The sequence below is a fragment of the Saccopteryx leptura genome, chromosome 2 (genome assembly GCF_036850995.1).
Source record: "Saccopteryx leptura isolate mSacLep1 chromosome 2, mSacLep1_pri_phased_curated, whole genome shotgun sequence".
Lineage (NCBI taxonomy): Eukaryota > Metazoa > Chordata > Mammalia > Chiroptera > Emballonuridae > Saccopteryx > Saccopteryx leptura.
The window spans coordinates 134,984,706-135,004,130 of NC_089504.1; the positions used below are offsets into that span (position 1 = coordinate 134,984,706).

The window sequence follows — 19,425 nt, forward strand, 5'->3', positions numbered from 1 at the left end:
TTTACTGTCAGAAGACTCTTACAATAGTTTGCCCTGCCCCAGTCTTTTTCTTTTTAGGGGGGTATGTAGCAGAGGTCTTCTTGACGGGCAATTGGTTTATTATTATTTACATTTAAAAAGTTTTTTGATTTGTCACTCATTTGAAATCCTGAGCTTTCCTGGTCAAGACACATATGGGATTTGATGCTTCCTGCTCCCCCCCTCTCCCCTGTCCCCTCACCTATCTAAAAAAATGAATAAATAAAACAATTTTAAAAATAGGTTTTGGTTAAAAAGTATGATGTCATAGCATCTTACTGTTTTAAAATTTGTATTTACCTGGTAATCTTTGAAGTTGAGAATTTTTTATTTATTCATTCAGCAAGAAAACTTTAAGCACTATGTATATGCCAGGCACTTCTATGTGATGGAGATACACTGTTGACCAAACTGATAACAGTACCTGTCCTTGTGGAATTTGTATTTAGTGTGTGTTTGAGGAAGACAGAAAATAAACATTATCTTTAAAGAAATACATAAATACAAAATGTTAAAAAATGTTGAGTACTATAGAAAACAGAACCAGGAAAGAGGAATCGAATGCTTGGGTAGGGGGAGGGCTTTATTGTTTAAAATTGTGTCGTTACAGTGGAGTTGATATTTGAACCTGGACTTGGTAGATGTAAGAAAGTTAGGTAAACAGCTTATTCGAGGGAAGATTATTGTTGGCAGAGAGAATAGTCCGTATAAAGTCTTGAAGCATGAATAAAAAGCTAGATACCTATACTAATATTATCCAATATCAACCTTAAAACATCATATTAGGACTTGGTCACTTTGTAATGAAAAATATTTAAATTTATAAAGAATGTATAGCATCATATATGAAGCAAAATATAGATAGAACTATAGGGAGAAATTAATACTTCTACTATTACAATGGGAATTTCAAATTACCTTTTGTGATTATTGATAGTTGAAGAAAAAATCAACAAAGATATAGATCAAAATAATATATTTTATAGATATAAATACAACTTAGTTTGTATAGAATGAAAAAGACATAACCACAGGTAAATCAGAGATTAAAAAGATGACGGGAAATAAAAGGCATGTTAATTTGAAAGAAAGAAGTTAAATTATCTTTGTTATATGTAAAAAATCCTAAAGATTCAATAAAAAAAATCTGTTGGAATTAATAAATGAATTCATCAAGGTATCTGGATGAAGTCAAAATACACAAAAAAGTTGCATTTATATATACTAACAAAGACGATCTAAGGAGGAAATTATGATTATTATTATTTTTTTACAGAGACAGAGAGAAGTCAGAGAGAGGGATAAATAGGGACAGACAGACAGACAGGAACGGAAAGAGATGAGAAGCATCAATCATCAGTTTTTCGTTGTGGCACTTTAGTTGTTCATTGATTGCTTTCTCATATGTGCCTTGACCGTGGGGCTACAGCAGACCGAGTTACCCCTTGCTCAAGCCAGCGACCTTGGGTCCAAGCTGGTGATCTTTTTGCTCAAACCAGATGAGCCCGCGCTCAAGCTGGCGACCTCGGGGTCTGGAACCTGGGTCCTCCGCATCCCAGTTCGACACTCTATCCATTGCGCCACTGCCTGGTCAGGCTAAGGAGGAAATTAAGAAAAACAATTTTATTAACAACAGCATCAAGAAGAATAAAATACTTAATTAACTTAACCAAGGAAATTAAAGACTTATACAAAGAAAACTACAAAACATTTTTAAAAGAAATAAAGAAGACATAAATAAATGAAAAGACATTCTATGTCATGGAGTGGGAAGACTTAATATTATTAAGATGCCAATACTAACTCTAAGTGATCTACAGATTTATGAATTTCTTATAAAAATTTGTATAAAAATTTTTTTGCAGAAATAGAAAAGCTCATTCTAAAACTTATGTGGATTCTAAAGGGACGTTGAAAAGCCAAATTAATCCTGAAAAGAAGAAAAGAATGCTGGAAGATTCACAGTCTCTAATCTTAAAACTTACTACAAAGATATAGTAATCAAAACAATGTGGCATTAACATAAAGAGAGATATATAGACCTAAGGAATAGAATAGAATCTGGAAATAAACCCTTATATTTATGGTGAAATGATTTTCAAGAAGGGTGCCAAGACCATTTAATGAGGAAAAGACAGTCCAACAAATGGTGCTGGGAAAAGTGAATATCCACATGCAACAGAATGAATTTGGCCTCTTACCTAATATCATACACAAAAATTAACTCAAAATGGGTCCATGACCCAAGTGTAAGACCTAAAATTTATAAAAGTTTTAGTTGAAAATGTTGGGCATAATTTTGTGACATTGGATTTGACAGTGATAATTTGAATATTAAACCAAAGGCACAGACAACAAAAGAAAAAGTAGGGAAATTGGACTTGATGAAAATTTTAAAAAGGTTAAGCAACAGAAGACAGACTATCAACAAAGTAATGTGGCACTCTCCAGAATATGTGGAGAACTCCTAAAACAGAAAGCAACCAGTTTTAAGAAAATGGGTGAAGGACTTAGACATTTGTTTAAAGAAGATATACAAATGGCCAATAAGTTTGTATATCTAATAGATAATAAAAGAGGCTCAACATCATTACTCATTAGGGAAACACAAATCAAAACTATGGTGAGATATCCCTCATATCCATTAGGAAATTACTATTAAAATACCAGAATATAATAAGTTGAGGAAGATGTAGAGAAATTGGAACCCTTGGGCAATGCTGATGGGAATGCAAAATGGTGTAACTGTTGTGGAAAACAGTATGGCAGTTCCTCAAAAATATTAAAACTAAAATTACTATATAATCCAGCAATTCTACTTAGAATATATGTCCCAAAGAATTAAAAACAGGATCCCAGAGATATTTGTACACCCATGTATTCACAATAGCTAAAACATGGAAACTGCCAAGTGTTAAATGGACAGATGATGAATGGATAAGCAAAATGTGGTCTGTGCACAAAATGGAATATTATTCAGTCTTAAAAAGAAAGGAAATTCTGACATATGCTACAACTTGGAAGAATTTTGAGGACATTATGCTATGTGAAATAAGTCAGCCACAAAACAGCACATACTGTATTATTCTACTTATGGGAGGTACGTAGAGTAGTCAAAAATCATAGAGATATAAAATAGAGTGGTGATTTTCAGAGACTGGAGAGAGGAGTGGGGAATTCTTGTGTAATAGGTACAGAATTTCAGTTTTACAAAACATAGAGTTCTGGAGATGAATGGTGATAATTGCATAATAATATGCACTTCTGACAATGATTAACATCAAGAATATTTTTAAAAATTAGTTAAAAAGTACAGACAACAGTAGACAAGTAATGAAAACTATAAATAGGTGTTTCGCAAAAGAGGAATCATGATTAATAATCTGTAGAAGAAATTTCAATTTCATTAATGATTGGGAAAATCAAATAAAATACACAATGAGATCCCACTTAAAATCAAATGGAACGGATGAGGATTCACAGTACTTTTATATGTTACTTCTGCAGGTACAATTTGTATGCTGCCATTTTGAAAAATAGTTTTTCATTATCTTGTGACGCTAAACACAAACTTTACAACCCACTGATTTTAACTGTAGGCGAATACCTAAGAGAATTCTTTCTGTGTATGTACAAAAGTAGATGTGTTGGAGAATGTTCATGATAGTTCTCTTCTCAGTAATAAAGTATTTGTAACTACCCAAATGTTTAGTGACACAAAAATGACTGAATAAACTGTACTATTTTATAGCATTCAACAGAATGAATGGTAGCCTGACCAGGTGGTGGCGAAGTAGATAGAGTGTTGGATTGGGATGCAGAGGACCCAAGTTTGAAGCCCCAAGGTTGCCGGCTTGAACCCGGGCTCATCTGGCTTGAGCACGGGCTCACTGAGTGCAGGGTCGCTGGCTTGAGCAAGGGGTCACTCACTCTGCTGTAGAACAAGGCACATATGAGAAAGCAATCATCAAACAACTAAAGTACTGCAACAAAGAATTGATGCTTTTCATCTCTCTCCCTTCCTGTCTGTCCCTCTCTCTGACGCTTCTCTCTCTCTGTCAGAAAAGAAAAAAAGAAAAGAAAAAACAATGGTAGTTAAAATAATATTAACAACATAATTATAATTTTATGTGAAACTAAATCCCCCCAAGTTTATATGTCATGGGATATCCTTTAAAAATAGTAAAATAAAAATAACTTCCTTTTTGGTAGTCGATGTAAACAAAATGAAACTATTAATTTGAAAGCAAGGGAATGATGAAAAATAAATTCAGGATTATTGAGTCTGGAGGATACAGGGTGGGGTTACATTTGTAATTTACTGTTAAGATCTTTAGTTTTAGGCTGGGTGGTGGATACCCATATGTTAATTTTATTTTAAAAACAAACAAACAATAAAACAGGTGCCTTGAGGCTGGAGTGTGATTGGTAGGAATGCAGTGTAGCTAGAACGTAGGGGGTTGGAGGCATTATAAATGAAGTTAGGGAGGTACTGGGGTCCTCCCAGTGTATCTAATAGAAGAGTAAACAATTTTTCAATAAGGGTTTGATGCTGTCTACAAGTCAAGTATTTGAACACCAAGACAATGAATTTGTAATTTCCTTTTTGTTTACCTCAAAGAGTTTTATACTTAAATTGTGTCAGAATAGCCATGTTGTAAGTAGATGAGATTGTTATTAAACATATCAGTCTAGATAAATGAGACTTCATTATATATAGAAAAGAATATAGACAAGAGCATATAAAACTATGAAAGATAAGAAACATTTTCTCACTTAGAGAAAACATTAAATCTGTGACCATCTGTACTTAATGTTGTCAACATTGACTTTACTGTGTTGTTATCTAACACTTTTCTGTGTTGTTTGTTGTATAGGGTACCTTAATACTATGATATAATTGTAGGCTATTTACAGGACATATTTTTTACTTTCAATCATTGGTGCCAATACAGTTCACAACTTTGTCTTCATGTTTATTTTGCTTACATGTGAGGCTCCATAGCTCATTTTTCCATACAGGTAGGGATTTGTCATTATTGTTTTGAAAGATTTTGATTTGAGCTTAACGTGGTGATAGTTTTAGAATTTAAAATTTCATTGTTTTGTAGTTATTCAGTGTGATGAATGGATTGGAGAGCAGAATGACCAGAAATAGCGTCCAGTAATTTCCCAGAAATAATGATAGAAATCTGAATCACAATACAGGATTGAGTGACATACCTGTCTGTGGTGTCAAGTGAAGATTAAGAAGTGACATATAGTTTCTGTATTCTGGATGGATTAAAAATGATAATACTATTGTCTGAAAATAACATTTAAAATAGAAAGTATTTAGAAAGTTTTTTGTGAAGAAGAAAGTAATTTGATTTTAGTCATAGGGTAACATATTTAAAGGATTTTGTACTGTAATATGTTAGAAGTCATCTAGTCAACCTGTTCGCTTTATATATGAGGACACTATCGCCAAGGGAGGTATGGTGCTTTGGCCAGAGTTACATGGTTCACATATAAATTCTTGTGTGATTGCAAGGTATGGATGTGCTAGAGATGAGGATGATAGTAACAGTTACATTACAAAGTTCTAAAAATTTATGTTAATAATTTTGACTTAATCCATAAAATGATGAGTCATTGAAAGGTTTTAAGTAGATGAGTATTTAGACGGATCACTTGGGTAGCAGAGTGGAGAGTGGAGTAGGAAGGAGCAAACTGGAAATAACAGTATCGGAGGCTGTTGAAATATCAATAATAAGCCAGGTAAAAGATAATAGTGGCCTTACCTAGGGTGAAGGGAGCTGTTGGGCCCTGAATAGAGTAAGTGGTATCTAGAGATATTTAAGACATTGTATTTGAGGATTGATAATGTGGAATGAGAGAGAGGAGGAGGAAGTGATGGCTCCAGGTTTTTGTATTGGCTAAACTGTGTTGCAGATGGTAGGGCCAATAGGTGGGTGAAGGAATCCTGGAGTAAGAGTAAATTTGAGGTTCATGGGAGATATCCTGAGTTCACTTTTGGTTGTATTGAATTTGAGGTGCCTGTTAGATTGAAATAGAAACTATTCAGTTCTCTGTTGGGTATGTGAATCTGAAGCTCAAGAGATGGATCTGATCTAGAGGTTCTTTAGTGTATCTTTGCAAATGAATCCAAAGCAGTGAATGAAGTAGTTCAAGGAGTGTCTTTGAAGTGAGATTAAAAAGAAGGCTAAGGTGAAATGCTTAGGAATGGCAAGATTTAAAAAGCAGGTAGAAGAACCTTCAAGGGAGATTGGGGAGGAGTCAAAAAAAATAAGAAGAAAGAGGGGGGAAAAGTATGATTGTCTTACGAACCACAGGGTGAGAGTGTTTTTAGAAGTAGAGACTGTTCAAATGCTGTTAGTGTTCAAGTAAGACAAGGAATTGAAATTGTCTTTTAGCATTTAGTGAAAAGGAGGTAATTGGTTGCAGGCATGGGTTGTAAGAATAGAACATTTATGATGTTGAGTTGTGAAAAGGAAAGGGTTGTGGCTGGAGAAGAATGTGTAGTTGATGATGGTTTTGCTTTTGTTTTTGTTTTGTTTCATTTTTAAAGATGTAGGACTGTGAACATGTTTCAGTGTTAATAAGAAGGAACCAAATAAGAGGGTGAAGCTGAATATTTAAGAGAAGGAGCAATTCAGAGCCAAGTCTCTGCGAGCACAGATGGAGGAATTAGCCTTAGGATCCGTCTTTCTTTGTTGTGGAATAAAGTGCAGGAGCTGGTACAGATTCTGGTGACTGTAGTTTTGGTAGAAAGAAGTTAAGAGACTTCTCTCAAAATGCTTTCTTTTTTCTCATTTTAGCAAGAGGCTTGGTAATGTGCTTTGATTACTGAAAGGAATATAAAGGTTGGCTTGTCTGGGGAGAACTGAGAATCCTTGAAATAGTTTCAGTAGAAGGAGAGAAAGAGGCTTAATTAGAGAAAAAGTAGATGTGGTAGGCAGCACTGTGAATCAGCTGGAAATGGGAAACATGAAGTTTTTAGTGAATTTTCTGATAGTTTTTAGTAGAAGTGTTGGTTAGTGTTGGTGGTTCTTCAGGGAGAGGTGGCTACTATCAGTTGCCTTGTTACGACTTTAGATTCTGAATCAATTGAGAAATAGAACTAAAAATCATAGAAATTAGAAAAGTAGCTCTGTTGTTAAAGGTTTAAGGTAAATGTGGCTTGGATTAAAGCTGAAAAGAGGTCTTCCACAAATTCTCTTCTGAAATAAATTTACCCATCCAGTTATAGGCTAAAAAAGCATGTCTCCTTACTAAGAAAATCAAGTTTTTCTCTGGTGAGCTTCTCTTATGGGATCTGGACTAGTGCAATAACATTGTTTGTGGGCACAAAGTTCCCAGTGAGGAACCCAAAGAGCTTGTACTGTGGATGTGGGCTGACCACTATGTATTAATCTCACCCAACAGAGAACCTATGGATGTCTTGCCCTCACTGTTATTATGATTTTTCTCTTGGAGAGAAGTAAAGAAAGTAGAGAAAGGAACTACAGTCTTTCTTCAATGTTCTTTCCTTCTATTTAGAGAAGGCCTGTGTTCTCCTTTAAAAGAGGGAGAAGAGGTGATATATCAACACTATTATTCATTGATGGTCAAGGTTTTGCCAGATAGGTAGAGTCAATTCATGAGAATTTTTAATTGACAGCATGATAAACATAAGAACGTTCATTGTTTTGTTGAGAATATATGACTGGCCCCAGTGAGGTTATTAATTCTGGAAAATGTGGGCATAGCATTAAGATTATGAGAGCGAGTGCCTCTCCTTTCAAGGAGAGGGTAATGAGATAAAATCAGAGGTACATCAGCTAAGGCAAAGATTTCTATTAAGGAATTGGAGGTGGTAGAAGAATTAACCAGAGAGGTTGGAAAGTAGATAAGGGTTTTGGAGAGTCTAAGTACTTTGCAATTTTTTTTTTCTTGTTACCTGCTGGGACATGTAAATATTTTGAATGAAGACTGGTAAAGACAAAAGGTTAATTGATAACACAGATAAAAATTATATAAAGGAAAATATTTAGTTATTAGACTTATTATTGGTTGGGATGTTTTCCTAAAAGATCACTTATAAGTAGAATATTTTCAGGTAGTGAATTTGTATCTCAGTTATTATTTTATTAAATTTGTTGGAGTGATGTTGGTTAAGATTATATAGGCTTCAAGCATACATTTCCATAATACATGACCTCTATATTGCATTGTGTGGCCACCACCCAGAGTCAGTTCATCTTCTATCATCATATCTTTGGCCCCCACTTTAGCCTCTACTAACCTCTAACCCCCTTCCCTCTGGTGGCCACCATAGTTTTGTCTGTGTGAATGTTTATCTGTTTGTGTTTCTTGTTTGTTCATTTGTTCTTTCAGTTTTTTATCCCACATATGAGTGAAATCGTACAGTTTTTTTTTTTCTGTCTGACTTGTTTTGCTTCATATGACATTCTCAAGGTCTACCCATGTTGTTGCAAATGGCAATATTTCATTTTTTCTTTTGCCATTGGCAGTGGTATTTATAATATAGCAATAGTTCTTTAATTCAACTTCATATAGGACATTTAAAAATTATCATCAGCCTCAATAATAATTAGGTACTTAAGAGAGTAGAGTTTAGTGCTGTAATTTCTTTTAAGATGTAGGCCTTCAGGCTCATGCCTTAATATGGGTAGAGCTGATCTAGTGCTAGTAACTTAATCATCTACTGCTGAAGTTCCATTGTGTTTTTCCTTGAAAAATAAGAAGGAAAGGGAAGTCATGTGAGAACTGTTAGCAGCTTATTTGCTTTCATTCATTTATTCTGAAAGTATCGATTCAGAAATATTCTTTGAGCCTTTACTGTGTCCTGGGAACTGCTCAGTTTAAGGTGCTAGGGAGTAGGAAAAAGGGTTAAGAAATGGTCCTTACTCTAACTCAGAAGAGTTTATAGAAATTTAGGTAAACAATTGCCTTGAACAGATAAACCTGAAATTGTGATCTTATGTGATTAGACCCTTCCAATTAGTTGTCTTAATGGCTGTTTATTTTTAACTTTGACTAAATATGTCTCTGTGTGTGTTTGTCTTTGTGTATTCCTTTGCTGTGTTTTCCTCTTACCAGTTTATCTTTGCTCAGGACAGTCAGAAAAAAAACATCACTTGTCTGTTGTTTCTAGGAAACATGGCATGAAACATGATCAAATGGAAAAAGAATTATGAGCATGCTGGTTAGCCAGTAGTTTCCCAGATGGGATAGAAATCGAGTCAAATACTAAGTGGACAGTGTTAACAGTAGGACATTTTGGGATGAGTGAGTAATCTGGATAATCTCTGGAGAGTCTGTTTTTTGAAGTCAGTTACCTAAGTGTATTTTTATGTTAGGCATTTTTTTGTTTTGTTTTGCGGAACTTACATTTTGTATAAATACTTGTCATATGGGAAAATGTTAGAAAGAATACTAATATGAAAATATTTAATTTATTCACTGTTTAAATGCTAATTTAAAGCATTTAAGCCTTTTCTAGTTAGTTTTGTAAAAACAAAATTTTTCTTGAGTTTTTTTTTTAATGTATTTTGATGGAAGTAATAGGTAGTTAGGTCACTGTGCTATAATGTTTTTTATACTGTCATTTATAGAAATTAGTTACGTATGCCCATAGTTTAAAGATGTAAAAAGCTTGGTATGACACAAAGCCATCTTCTATGCTCTTCTTTTCAGCCTATTTCTTGCTTTCTAGAGGCAAGATATTTGAAACATATGGCTGGTTCTTTTAGTGTTTACCATTGAATCTGTAAATAACATGTTGAATATGCTACTTTTTGATGTTTCTGTTTCATACCCGTCAGCTTTCCAATATGGACAATCAGGCTTTAGCGCTCTTTTCACCACCCCCTCTACCCTATGCCACATACTTTCTCTTACTATTCTTCTCAAAATGATTATATTCTAATTTTGGTGCCATTAGTCATACTACGTTGTTTACATTATTATGAGTATTTAAGTACTATTCACAACTGAGAAATATATAATGTTTGTTTTTATTGTCCATCATAGTATTTTCTCTCTGTTTTCATCTGGTTAATTTTCTAAACCACTAATTCAACCCTAAATTGTTTAAAATGACTCTCATGATAGTAAAGCACGAGTCATTCTGTTAATTTCATGTGCTTGAATACATCACCCAGAGGCCTTCTGATATATTCCAATGTAGGCTGGTTATACTCTATTCTTGTTACATAGGTATCTTGGGAACTCCATCATTATTCTGGAAGAATTCCCTTTCTTTTTCACTTTAGTTGGATCTCCTGTTTCCTAATCCCATGTCTTCCTGTGTCTTACTCCCTTGGTTTACTCCATAGCTTTTTAAGAAAAAGTGTTTGGGACTACAGTGGTCCTTTGTCTATCGTGGGGTTAGGTTCCTGACCCCCCCACCCCTGCGATAGGTGAAAATGCGCAGAGTAGCGACCTTATATTTATTTTTATTTATATATATTTTAAAGCTTTATAAACCCTCCCACACTCTTATAAACCTTTCCCACACTGTTATTAACCTTTTCCACACTTATTTTACCACAAAAATAATTAAAATAATAAATATATAAAAATACTTATATACCGCAAAATCCCGTGATGTAGTGAAAAATCTGCAATACAAAATTAGATATATACAATTAAAAATCCACAATACAGGCCCTGGCTGGTTGGCTCAGTGGTAGAACGTCAGCCTGGTGTGCAGGAGTCCTAGGTTCGATTCCCGGCCAGGGCACACAGGAGAAGCGCCCATCTGCTTCTCCACCCCTCCCCCTCTCCTTCCTCTCTGTCTCTCTTTTCCCCTCCCACAGCCAAGGCTCCATTGGAGCAAAGTTGGCCCGGGCACTGAGGATGGCTCCATGGCCTCTGCCTCAGGCACTAGAATGGCTCTGATTGCGGCAGAGCTACGACCGGATGGACAGAGCATCGCCCCTTGGTGGGCATGCCGGGTGGATCCCGGGCAGGCGCATATGGGAGTCTGTCTGACTGCCTCCCCATTTCCAACCTCAGAAAAATTAAAAAAAAAAATCCCCAATACAGTGAGACCGTGAAAAGTTAACCGCAATATGGTGAAGGACAACTGTATACAGGTATGAATATGGCTCAATTTTTCCCTCAACTTAATTATTTGTTGATTTGGTTGATTATGTAATTTTGTATTGTAAATCATGTCTCCTTACAATTTTAAAAGCATTTCTCCATTGTTTTACACCTTTCAGTGATGCTGTTGTAAAGTCTTATGCTATTATATACTTTATCGTTTGAATAAAACCTATTTTTTCTTCCCAGAAGATTGTAGAATCTTTCTTTTGTTCATAGTGTGCCTTCATGTGGCTTCCCTTCTATTTTCTTGGACACTTGAGGAACCATTACATCTAATGATTATATGTTTTGGGTTTAGAAAAATGTTTTGAATTATTTTGTTTCTTTCTTATAGCTCTTTTATATTTTATATTATTTGTATTTGCATGCTTTTCTTATACTCTGTCCACTCCCCCACCTGACCATAACTCCTTGAGGACCTTGACTGATCTACAGAATTGCTCAATAAAAATTAGTTACTAAAGTGTTGTATGTATGTTTGTTTGTTTGTTTGTTTTTGGTAAAATATTTGCACTATATTAAATAGTGAAGATAGTAAAGGAGTGAATTTATACAACAGTGCCACAAAAGAGATTAAATTCAGATATAAAGAAGGATGAAAATTGTTAAACTTGGATATTATGAAATCTTTCCATGTAGTACTAATCATAACAAAGTATACATCTCTCATTTTCTAGGACAAGAAAGAAAGAACACATGATCTATCAATTTTGGGGACTGGCTCATGATTCTATAACTTAATATTTGGCATTGCTATATTATATTTGTAGTGTAATGAGATATAAAGTTAAGTGCTTAGAAATATTCTAAAAAGTTTATAAATACACTTTAGATAAAGTTGTAATGTATTAGGCTAAGTCCATAAAGAAGCACATACTTGTAATTTTTCTTTAAGAACTAATTTTTAATTTTTACATTTTGTAAAATAGATTTTTACAAATCAGTGCTGTAATTTTCATTTCCCCTGATCTTTCAGATGCTCACAAGGAAACAAACTTTCAGGATTTGAAACTAAATTATTCAATGAAAAGTTATTGCTTTAAAATAATGTTTATTTTTCTAGCACTGTATTTTTAAGAAACCCAGGACACATTTGTCTTTTAGAATGTATTAATATTTCTTTGCAAATAAAGTAGAGGAAGACTATAATCTACATTTTAATATGTAGAAGTTGCTGAGGTATGGAAAACATCAGTGGTCACTAATATGTTCATTTGTAGAGCCAAATCAGTATTTAGGAAACTGATGGTATTTGGTTCATTACCACAGGCAAACAAAGCTGAACTGATTGTTAGGCATGGGTTTTGTTTTTGTTTTCAAATTTTCTGGCACCTTACAAGTAATTTATTGCAATATGACTTTTGAAAACACATAGAAGCATTACTCTAAAGATTCCATTCTTTTGAAACCATATTATTTGGGTACAGTGTTCATAGATGCTAAAAATATTTTTAATTGTCTCCCGAGATTTGTGGGATACATGTGGAAAAGACAAACTTGGTGAATTCTCTGTATCCATATCACTCTTCTTTCATAATTTCTACATGAAAAAATGTAATCGCATACAGATTTCTATTCGCTTGCAACACAAAATTAATGTGAATTCCATTTCAAATTAACCACCATCAAAAGTTTTTGAAAGTCTGGTTTATATTTTTAAGCATAGTGTGTGGATGACTTGCTTAGTTTTGATTTTTTGGAGTATTACATCTTTAAAATTTTTTTCCATCAGATTAAGATGTGGGTAATAGGGACAGTGCTGGTATCATACTCTGGTTAATTTAATGTCTTTTTTTATAATGTATTTTTTTCTACATATATTTCTTTTAGTGCCATTACCTACTTGAGTTTCTGTGAAAATAAATTTTCTTTGCTTATTAAAACAAAACTGTCCTTGAGATTATTTTTTTCATACTTCTTTGTCTATTTTTTTTGTTTTATTTTTGAAGACAGTATTAATTTCATTGAAAAAATAAAGTATGGCTATAGGTGACGACTGCCTCATCACTCAGAGCAAAATGCCTTAGAAAATGCCTTTAGAATATTGCCTAACATATGGTTTAATTTGTTTTAGCTATTTATTTAGAAGTTGGAGAATATTGTTTTCCTGTAATCAAGTCCATTTTTTGAAATATAGAAAAGGAAACAAGTTGTTATTGACCAGAATATCGTTTGCACCTACTGACTCACAATTTATGGTGAATTTGTCATTTTAATATATACCATCTATTACTTGTTTTACTTTTCCAGATCTTTTAGTTCTTTCATGGTTTGTTAGATAAAAGCTTCTTTTTTTAAAAAACCTAAGTACTCATGGTTTTCTCTACTTTTATAATATACATTTAGGACAAAATAAAACATGTGTTCTCCTACTGACTGTCTCTCTTACATGCTTAGAGGGTAAAGAATTCTGGATATTTGCTTATGTTTTTCTCTTCTTTGGTCTCCCATGAATACATGACTTGATTTATCTTGATCAGCCTAGTAACTTGCTCCACATTTTTCCAAAAGTGCAAAGCAGTTTCAGCTAAAAATACACATATCAAAATGCTCCAGAAGTTGTGGCCACAGCTCAAAAATGCTGATCAATTTTGAAAATCTTAATCAACCTCGGCCATGAAACCAAGGGAAGAACCTTTGTGGTACGGGACAGATTTCCAAAAATTCACCACAGTCCTGTTCTTAGCTGGAGTTTGTGCTGAGGTTGCCAGACAACTGAGGAATAGATGCAAAAAGCAGGAAGCATTATTGAATTGAGCCCTAGCGCCAATTTGGGAAAAGCAAATTAAAATGTAAAAGAATATTTTTCCACTCCTGGCGTCTCAACGTAAAATGGCAAAATACATGGTTGCTGAAAAAGTCACAGAAATTGCTAATTTTGCCAGAAAAGCTAATTTTGCCAAAAAAGTCTAGTCTCTTTGAGTTAAAAATGCATACACAATGGTTTAAAAAGTTTTTCTTCTTAAAACCCAGATAGAATAGTTTTAATTAAAAATCAAACTTTATATACCTTTAAGTCAGAGAGTGTTTTGACATAACTTATTCTGTGTGTGTGGGCTTGTTTCAGTGTCTTCTGTTATTTTCAGGTGCACTTGAAGAATGGATGATGATGATTTTGGTGGTTTTGAGGTATGTGCTATTGTATGTCTGAATTTTGCTTATGTAATTCTTTTAATTTGTGAGATTATAATGGAATATATACTATTTTTAAAATGTGTTATCATTGACATTCATGATCTTTCCTTGATAATTTTGAATGTAACTTTGGAATAAAAAAATGAAATCAAGGCAACTTAAAATAATGCAGATTTATTATTATTATCATCAAATTTTTGGTCATGCCCGTAGGAATGGTTTAAATTAAGGTAATTAAGTACTACAGTGGAAGCACTAAAAAAGAGGTTTTAAAAATTGTCAGCAGATGATTTTGTTGGGATATATGTCAATTAGGAAATACTTGTGAGATGAGAGATGAGTATTGAAAATTTGTCACATATTTTCATGTTTACACCTGTAATGAGTCGATTTACAGGTTTATAGAGCCAATTAGTATGTTTGTGTTAATATTCTGTTAGGTTTAAGTTGGTGTTTTGTAAGTGGAAATTGTTAGCGGCAGAAACACTGTCTTTTCCTTAATCCTTTTCAGTGAGTGTTCATTTTATTGAAATATTTTGTAACCCAGTTATTTTTATGGAGCTAGTATAGTCTTGCAGGAAAAAAATCTCTGGATTAGGAGTCAGGATGCCTGAGCTCAAGTCCTGGAACTACTATCGAGTGAGCTCTGTGAGTTTTTTTTTTTTTTAAGTAAGTCTTTCACTTAGTTTGGAATTTCATAAAATGAGATTGTTAAAAATAGGGAGTGTAATTAATGACATTAATAGGAAATATAAGATAGTAAGTATATATTCAGTGTTCTGAATATCATGAAAGAATGGTATGGATATTTTTAGGTTAGGGTCATTTTCTCTTCTGTTAATCTGTCAATATGGTGATACTTAGAATATGAACATGCCTATTTTCTGCATCTAAAACTTTTTTGTTTAGCACATTTATATATTTTCTGTAGTGTTTTGGGTTTTGTTGGGTGATTGAATCTATTTTACTAAATTGTAACATTTAAAATTATGTTGAAGTTGCTTCTATTTTGAGGAAAATGTGTATTTCAGATATGATCTTATTTATTGTCTAGAAGTTGTCGGTTATTTGAAGGTTAAAACTTAGTATAGTCTCCTTTATTTAAACTATATTTATTATGTTAGAAAAAAAATTGAGTATAACTCAGTTGTTAGAGTAACAGTTATACTTCAGTGTTATAGTCATCGGATATATTGCTTTCAGTATTACGTAGGTACAACTTTCACCACCCTTTCCAATTTAATTGTGGTTATTAGGGTCCTTTCTTACCACATCTTGCTGTAGAAATATGAAGGTCTCATTTCTGGTCATTTAACATGGTCATTTTTTGTAGTTTGTAGAGAGTAGCAGTCTACAGTATAGTCTACATGACTTACCTCCGATGGCAGATTTCCCCAGTTGACTTTTCCTTGGCCGACAATTCAGTGAAGTAGCTGAATTGAAATTATGGCTCTTTTTTTAAGTAATAATTTTACTGTGACCTGGACAGTTAAGAGACAGAAAACTCTACACTATGCACACATCTGAATATTTCAGTTATTGTCCCATAGTTATAAAACTTTTTTAATAGAAAGGTTTGGGCCTGACCTGTGGTGGCGCAGTGGATAAAACGTCGACCTGGAAATGCTGAGGTCGCCGGTTCGAAACCCTGGGCTTGCCTGGTCAAGGCACATATGGGAGTTGATGCTTCCAGCTCCTTCCCCCCTTCTCTCTCTCTCTCTCTCTCTCCCTCTCTCTGTCCTCTCTAAAACTGAATAAATAAATAAATAAAAATTAAAAAAAAAAAAAAAAAAGAAAGGTTTGTTAATTTAAAATATAAGCTTTAGAAATGATCTAAATGTTGAATAAGTAAGACCAGCTGATAGATTATTCAGAAATATAGATGAATACCATTTCTTTAGATTGAACTCTAATTAGCTCATATGCTAATTAATGAAAAAGATTTGGCTTCTAGACCCTTAAAGAAAAATGATCTGTTTTTCCTCTGTATATGGATAAACGTGGTCAGTTAGTTTAAAGTACTTAGATATGACGTTTCACATGTGAAAATGTGATTAAAGATATATAAAAAAATTCATTGGCAAGAGATATATTTGAGTAAGAAAGGAAAATTTTTACATAAGGATAATAGAACATGAGTATTGGATGTAGTGAGTGGTGGAAGGGATGGTAGCAATGAAGATTGAAAAGCAATTGAGTATTCAGAGGGAACTGAAAATTTGTGGTATATTAGAGAATACGCTTCTAGAACTAGGAAGCAGGATTTCTTAAATGGCATTTTATTTTCAAGGTCATCTCAAATAACTTTGCTTTTGGTTTTAGGCTGCAGAGACTTTTGATGGGGGAAATGGTGAAACACAGACTGTATCTCCTGCTATTCCCTGGGCTGCCTTTCCTACAGGTACTGGTATAGAGTGACTAGCAAGAACATGATTGGATATTTTCACCTTTCCTTTGAAAGCTTCTGTCTACCTTTGTACTTGGCTTTCTATTATCTGAAAAATGGAATGATCCAGATTTAATCTAAGGGTTTTTTTTATAACAAGTTATGAATTGTGTAACAAATTCTGCTATGGTAGCTTGAGGCATGATTCAAAAAATAATATTGTGAACAATAAATGAAATTATAGTATAGTTTACATTTCCTAATTTGTCTTAGTTTTAGGAAGGAGAGGTGCAAGTAAGTTTTGTAGGTTATGCAATTCATTAATAAAAGATTCCTTCTTGTATTCCCTTTATGAATTTATTTATTTATTTATTTAAGTTTTTTTTTTTTTTTAAATGGAGGAGAGAGACAGACAGAGACAGATAGATAGGAAGGGAGAGGGATGAGAAGCATCAACTCATGGTTGCACCACTTTAGTTGTTCATTGATTGCTTTCTCATATTTCCCTTGACTGGTGTGGTGGGGCTCCAGCTGAGCCAGTGACCCCTTGCTCAAGCCAGCGACCTTGGGCTTCAAGCCAGCGACCATGGGGTAATATCCATGATCCTATGCTCAAGCCAGTGACCTTGGGGTTTTGAACCTGGGTCCTCAGCACCCCAGGCTGATGCTGTATCTACTGTACCACCACATGGTCAGGCTTCTTCTTATATTCTAAATACATTATTCTAAAGCTAATTTATCATCTCTACTAGTATTTAAATTTAGAATTTTTTTTTTAGGAAAGTCATTCAGAAGTATTTAAAATTGATAATAAGCCATCCAAGAAGTTAAATACAAAAATAAATTCCATTATTGGGAGAGAGTTTGTGGAATATTGGATATTCAATATTAATATAGTTCATGTCTAAATAGTATTTTAAGTTTTCTAGACTTTTTGTTCTACCAAGGCATTGGAAAGTCAGCAGAAGATGAAAACATCATTCCTTAACAGTTGTGGTTAGTCTTAGATTATTAGAGGTATTAATTCTATAAATATTTTCCTGCCATTTATAATGCATTAGGCACTATGAGTTATGTCCTTTACTTCAAGGGGCAGGCACATGTATATATATGATTTGGGAAGAACAATGATTTTTGTCATCCATTCATTTAGCAAATGTTATTTCATGCCTGGTATGAGCCAAGTACTATCTTTGAAGATGGGTTTGTATTGTTGATCTGGGCTTTGAAGGATGCAAATGATTTCATTAGGCAGAGAGGTAGGAGAATGAGGAAAGATTTTGAAGGGAGAAAAAGAAACGGAACACAGGTGTAAATGTGGGAAAGAGGGTGGCACAGTTAGGAGGCTCATTCTTATTGGAGGATATTTGTTGTTTACTTTGACTGAAATTTTCTGCCTTGTCACTCTTTCCACTCCCTTACTATACTAACTCCTTTTTGTTTTATGTTTCTTTCTTGCTTTAAAATTTCTTTTTCTGGGAAGCTGTCCCAGTGAATCCTCCCACATCTATGTGTACCTGTTTTCTAAGTTCATGTTAGACTAAGTTTTGTGGGGGTGGGTACTATACCTGTTTGTTTTACTGTTATATTTTAAATGCTTACCATAGTGCCTAGCTTGTAGTTGGCCCACAATAAATATGTTTAGAAAGAATAATTAAAGAAAAAAATTAATGAATGAATGAATAAGTGGATGAATTACTTGACTAGAGTGGCAATGGAAATTGAGAGGAAAATTTGGGATAATGATATGTGTGTAATGGTTAATGGTTTAGTATTTACAGTGTGTTGTCACACACATACACATTTGTAGGTCTAGTCCTTAAAGCCTAATGAAATTAGAATTAAAGAACAACACTCTAGTGTGTACACACACACATGCACACACAAACACGCACGCACACATACTATCTCTCCTCCACTCCCTTCAATAAATTAGATCTGAAGAAAGTCCTCTTTCTGAATTTCTGAATTTCCTCAGTGACTTATAGAAGCTCAGGACAACAAAGCTAGCCAATAGCAGAAGTTAAAGGTAGGGTGGGTGTTTGCTCAGCTCAAGCAATCTTTCTCCTTTGTTGAAGGTATTTGTCTTCCTCTAGCTACTGGAGAAGTGGGCCCCTGATTTGGTATCTGGAAGTTGTTGCCAACAATCTAATTAGCATAGCAGTTTATATCCACACTAAAGACCAGAGAAGATAGGAACCTTTAGGAAATCTAAAGCAGATTCTTTTCATTTTGAGAAAGACTAATATTCCCCTTTTGTCTCTTTCTCTACCTATACCCTACCTCCCTGTAATCTATATGAAAACTGCTTTTAAAAGAAATAACCAAGTTTTACCACAGCTTAAAATCCAAGAAGAGTTATTAGAGAAATGCAAATCAAAACTGCAATGAGATACCACCTCACACCTGTTAGATTAGCTATTATTAACAAGACAGGTAATAGCAAATGTTGGAGAGGCTGTGGAGAAAAAGGAACCCTCATTCACTGTTGGTGGGACTGTAAAGTAGTACAGCCATTATGGAAGAAAGTATGGTGGTTCCTCAAAAAACTGAAAATAGAACTACCTTATGACCCAGCAATCCCTCTACTGGGTATATACCCCAAAAACTCAGAAACATTGATACATAAAGACACATGCAGCTCCATGTTCATTGCAGCATTGTTCACAGTGGCCAGGACATGGAAACAACCAAAAAGCCCGTCAATAGATGACTGGATAAAGAAGATGTGGCACATATACACTATGGAATACTACTCAGCCATAAGA

At 34.1% G+C, this 19,425-nt stretch overlaps 1 protein-coding gene across 3 annotated transcripts in view; it reads left to right on the top strand.

Annotated features, from left to right (window-relative positions):
- CCDC91 (coiled-coil domain containing 91) overlaps positions 1 to 19,425 on the top strand; it is a 380,006-nt gene that overhangs the window by 82,520 nt on the left and 278,061 nt on the right. For all 3 annotated transcript variants that reach the window (XM_066368875.1, XM_066368874.1, XM_066368876.1), the window contains 2 exons: positions 14,223 to 14,265; positions 16,594 to 16,672. In XM_066368875.1, the coding sequence (XP_066224972.1) occupies positions 14,236 to 14,265; positions 16,594 to 16,672 (109 nt within the window). In that variant the 5' untranslated portion in view covers positions 14,223 to 14,235. The remainder of the gene's footprint in view (positions 1 to 14,222; positions 14,266 to 16,593; positions 16,673 to 19,425) is intronic.